This window comes from Eutrema salsugineum, unplaced genomic scaffold, assembly GCF_000478725.1.
Source record: "Eutrema salsugineum unplaced genomic scaffold, Eutsalg1_0 scaffold_2, whole genome shotgun sequence".
Lineage (NCBI taxonomy): Eukaryota > Viridiplantae > Streptophyta > Magnoliopsida > Brassicales > Brassicaceae > Eutrema > Eutrema salsugineum.
Genome location: NW_006256829.1, coordinates 14,820,408 through 14,823,915, shown reverse-complemented (window position 1 = coordinate 14,823,915; position 3,508 = coordinate 14,820,408). Strand labels below are relative to the sequence as shown.

At 37.6% G+C, this 3,508-nt stretch overlaps 1 protein-coding gene across 1 annotated transcript; it reads left to right on the top strand.

Moving 5' to 3' along the window:
• Window positions 1-315: 315 nt before the first annotated feature.
• On the top strand, window positions 316-2,675 carry LOC18018050 (GDSL esterase/lipase At4g10955). The gene is made up of 2 exons (XM_024156205.1): window positions 316-692; window positions 1,506-2,675. The coding sequence occupies exons 1-2, from the start codon at window positions 481-483 to the stop codon at window positions 2,515-2,517; spliced, it is 1,224 nt and encodes a 407-aa protein (XP_024011973.1). The 5' UTR covers window positions 316-480; the 3' UTR covers window positions 2,518-2,675.
• Window positions 2,676-3,508: the final 833 nt, after the last annotated feature.

Genomic DNA, 3,508 nt, shown 5'->3' with positions numbered 1-3,508 from the left:
ACGTAAGCAATACTGAAAGGTGAGAAACCTTCACAAAGCGCACATACGCGCTTGCAATCTGGCTTCCACACTCCACCGTGGACTATTTTATCGTTCTACCTGTTTTACCCCTGAAGCAAAGACATTTACACGCATAATACGTAAGGGGTATATATGGTATTTACATAGAGGCCGACAACAAAAAGGAGATGACCGTTTGATAGATCCGCAAATCTCAGGCGTTTCAAAACATTTAATTAAATCTATTTCCAAACATTAATCACAATCTAAAAAAATTCAACCTTTTTTTTGTTTTTCACAGTTCCAACGCTTGAATCCGATTCCCATGCGATCGAATACGAATGTTTCCACTTGCATTTCTCTCCAAAAGTAAAATTCCAAAAACCCCACTAAGAAGAGAGTGCTCTGATTCTGTGGTTGCGTAGAAGAACCCTAAACCGAAGAAGAAGAAGAAGAAACAGAGAGGGTTTTTTTTCTAAAATGTTGATGGCAAATTGTGGGCCGGTGATGGAAAATGATACGATGGAATCTGAATCCGTGGCGTTAATGGCGGCGGCTATGGCTTCTTCGCCGGCGACTCCGAAGACGGTGGTGGTGAAGGAAGAGGAAGCTCATCATCCTTACGCGTTTCACGTTTCGGGACCTAGAAACGTAGCTTCTCCTAATTGGAGAGATCTCATCAATTCCAGTTGGTAAGATTGCTCTGTTTACAAAAAAAAATCAATGAAAAGTTTCTGTTTTTGGGTTTTTTTCTGTTGATTTTAAGACAGTTTTTGTTTTACTTGGGTTTCTATGTCTTTGAATCTCAAGTTTCAGAGACATTGCAGCAAAACCTGATTCTATTATCGGATCTGAACGGATCGCAAAACTTGAGTTGGTCTTAATCTGTTGTTTGCTTTAGTCATTTGTGTAAATTACAGATTTTGTTTCCTTTTTTTGGGAGAAATTTAGTTTGTTTCGATCGAGAAGACATAAGTTCTTAAGATTCACCATGTTTATAGCTGCAACTACTCTGCTTCTACCTCATGATATACTTAGCCGTAATTATGTCTAGTAATGTTTTGTGAGAAGTTTCTAAAAAAGAAATTCCAATTTTTAATCCTGCAAGTGTTTACTTTTGATGAATCTGTTTCAGTATGAAATGGTAATGTCTTAGCAAAAGTTTCAATCTTTTGGGAAAGTTTTAACCTTTAAGATTGGCCATGTTATAGCTGCACTACTCTGCTTCATGATCTAATTAGCCCTATTATGTCTTCTTAATTTCTTCCATGATTAAGAACCATTTTCAATCCATTTTTGCCTAGCATTGTGCTTCATTACCCTTAGTCTGAAGCTAATCATGTAATGTGAGAGGTTTCCAAAATTGAAATACCAGCTCTTTAACTCTGCAAGTATTTACTTTTGATGAAACTGTTTCCGTATGAAATGCTAATGTCTTAGCAAAAGTTTCAACCTTTTTGGGAAAGTTTTAACCTTTTGGTTCTTATTTCTCTGTATATATGTAGGAAGGACCCTAACTATAAGAGAACAGTAATGGCATGCTTTATCCAAGCAGCTTACTTGCTTGAACTCGACAGACAAGAGAACAGAAACGAGCAAAATGCTCTCGCTCCAAAATGGTGGATTCCTTTCAAATTCAAGCTATCGCAAACACTCATCGACGAGAGAGATGGATCCATATTCGGCGCCGTTCTTGAATGGGACAGAGCAGCTGCGATGGCAGATTTGGTCGTCATCAGACCAAGTGGGGCACCAAAAGCAGTACTCGCGCTACGAGGAACGATTCTAAAGAGTCTAACAATGAGACGTGACATCGAAGATGATCTCCGGTTCTTAGCTTGGGAGAGCCTTAAAGGTTCTGTGAGGTTTAACGTCGCTCTCGAGGCGCTGCAATCAGTAGCAAAGAGATATGGGAGCAGTAATGTTTGCGTTGTGGGTCATTCTTTAGGAGCTGGTTTTGCATTACAAGTAGGTAAAGCCTTGGCTAAAGAAGGGTTGTTTGTAGACGCCCATTTGTTCAATCCACCTTCTATATCTCTCGCTATGAGCTTAAGAAACATCGGAGAGAAAGCTGGTGTTGCTTGGAAACGTCTCATGTCAATGCTTCCTCCAAAAACCGAGCCTTTGATACCAAATGGTAATGAAGGAGAGATTGTTTCAGGGTTCAGGAACTGGGTACCGAGCTTCTACGGACAGACTCAGAAATCTTCTGTGGATTTGAGAAAATGGGTGCCTCATTTATACGTGAACGATAGTGACTATATCTGCTGCCACTACACTGACCAAGATGGAGTAACTGAGAAGAGAGAAGTGAACAATAAGGAGAACAATGGTCCTGTTGTGAACAGTGTTCCTCAAGCAGTAGCAAAGCTTTTCGTGATGTCGAAAGGGAAACAGAAGTTTCTTGAGGCGCACGGGTTAGAACAATGGTGGTCGGATAATCTTGAGCTTCAATCAGCTATTCATAGCAGCAGGTTGATCAGTCAGCAGCTCAAGTCACTATACAGTATCAAGTAAACATTGATATGGTTTCACCGGTTTTATTCAGCATAAGTCCAACCACATGTCCATCTCCATCGTTTAATAAAACACATTTGCTCTCTCTTTTATGATCTGATGTTAGAACATTTTTCCAGGAAATGTAACAACATAAATGTAAGAAAGCTTTTTTTTCACATCACTTGTTAACAAGTCGGAGCCTGAAATGCTTTATTACAGCAATATTGTTGAAGGTGTACCAACTAATAACCATTTAAAATGGTGACCAATGCTCGCTATTTTGCTAGCTTGTCTCCCAAATATTTGACAATCATATGTATAGTAGTAGATGATTTTTGTCAACAGCAAGAGAAGAAGAATGGCATGCTTGATCCAAGCAGCATACTTACTTGCTTGAACTCGACAGTCAAGAAAACAAAATATGAGCAAAACGCTCTCTTGATAATTAGGATCATCATCAAAGCTAAACTCTCTCTACGGATTTATACAATAAAATTTGTATATGATTTCATTAGGGAGTATATTTCTAAAATCAGAATCGTCTCAAAATATTTGATCTGGTAGTTTTTTATATTTATTTTAATTACAGTACTCAATATATATGCATATTTGTACTTTTCTAAAGAGCTTTTGTTTTTAAATCGGTGTCATGTTCGACTTGTTTTCCACTTACGCATGCTAAAACACGATTCAACCTAAGATATAATATAGGTTATGTACATTCCTAAGATAATACAGGGGAAAGGATCCCATGGAGAAAAAAAAAAATCCAATGGAGTCTATGGACTAATAATCTGAGTATAGACTGACAGAGGAAAACACTTACATGGTTGTTCATCCAACTTTTTATGTGTCCTTTTTAAGTCCAAAGGTCACTCAATCTTGATTTGTGGGGTCAAATAGACCAAAACTTTCCAATTATGTTACTAATTATTTTAATATTTATACAAAAATAAAAATATTTAAATATTTAAGTATCATTTGACACAATTTCTCTCTAGTCTCTATC

Bases quoted from the DNA above. Each gene is read 5' to 3' on its own strand.
- LOC18018050 (XM_024156205.1), top strand. From the start codon at position 481: ATGTTGATGGCAAATTGTGGGCCGGTGATGGAAAATGATACGATGGAA. The intron at 693-1,505 runs GTAAGATTGCTC...GTATATATGTAG, and splicing joins GATCTCATCAATTCCAGTTG to GAAGGACCCTAACTATAAGA.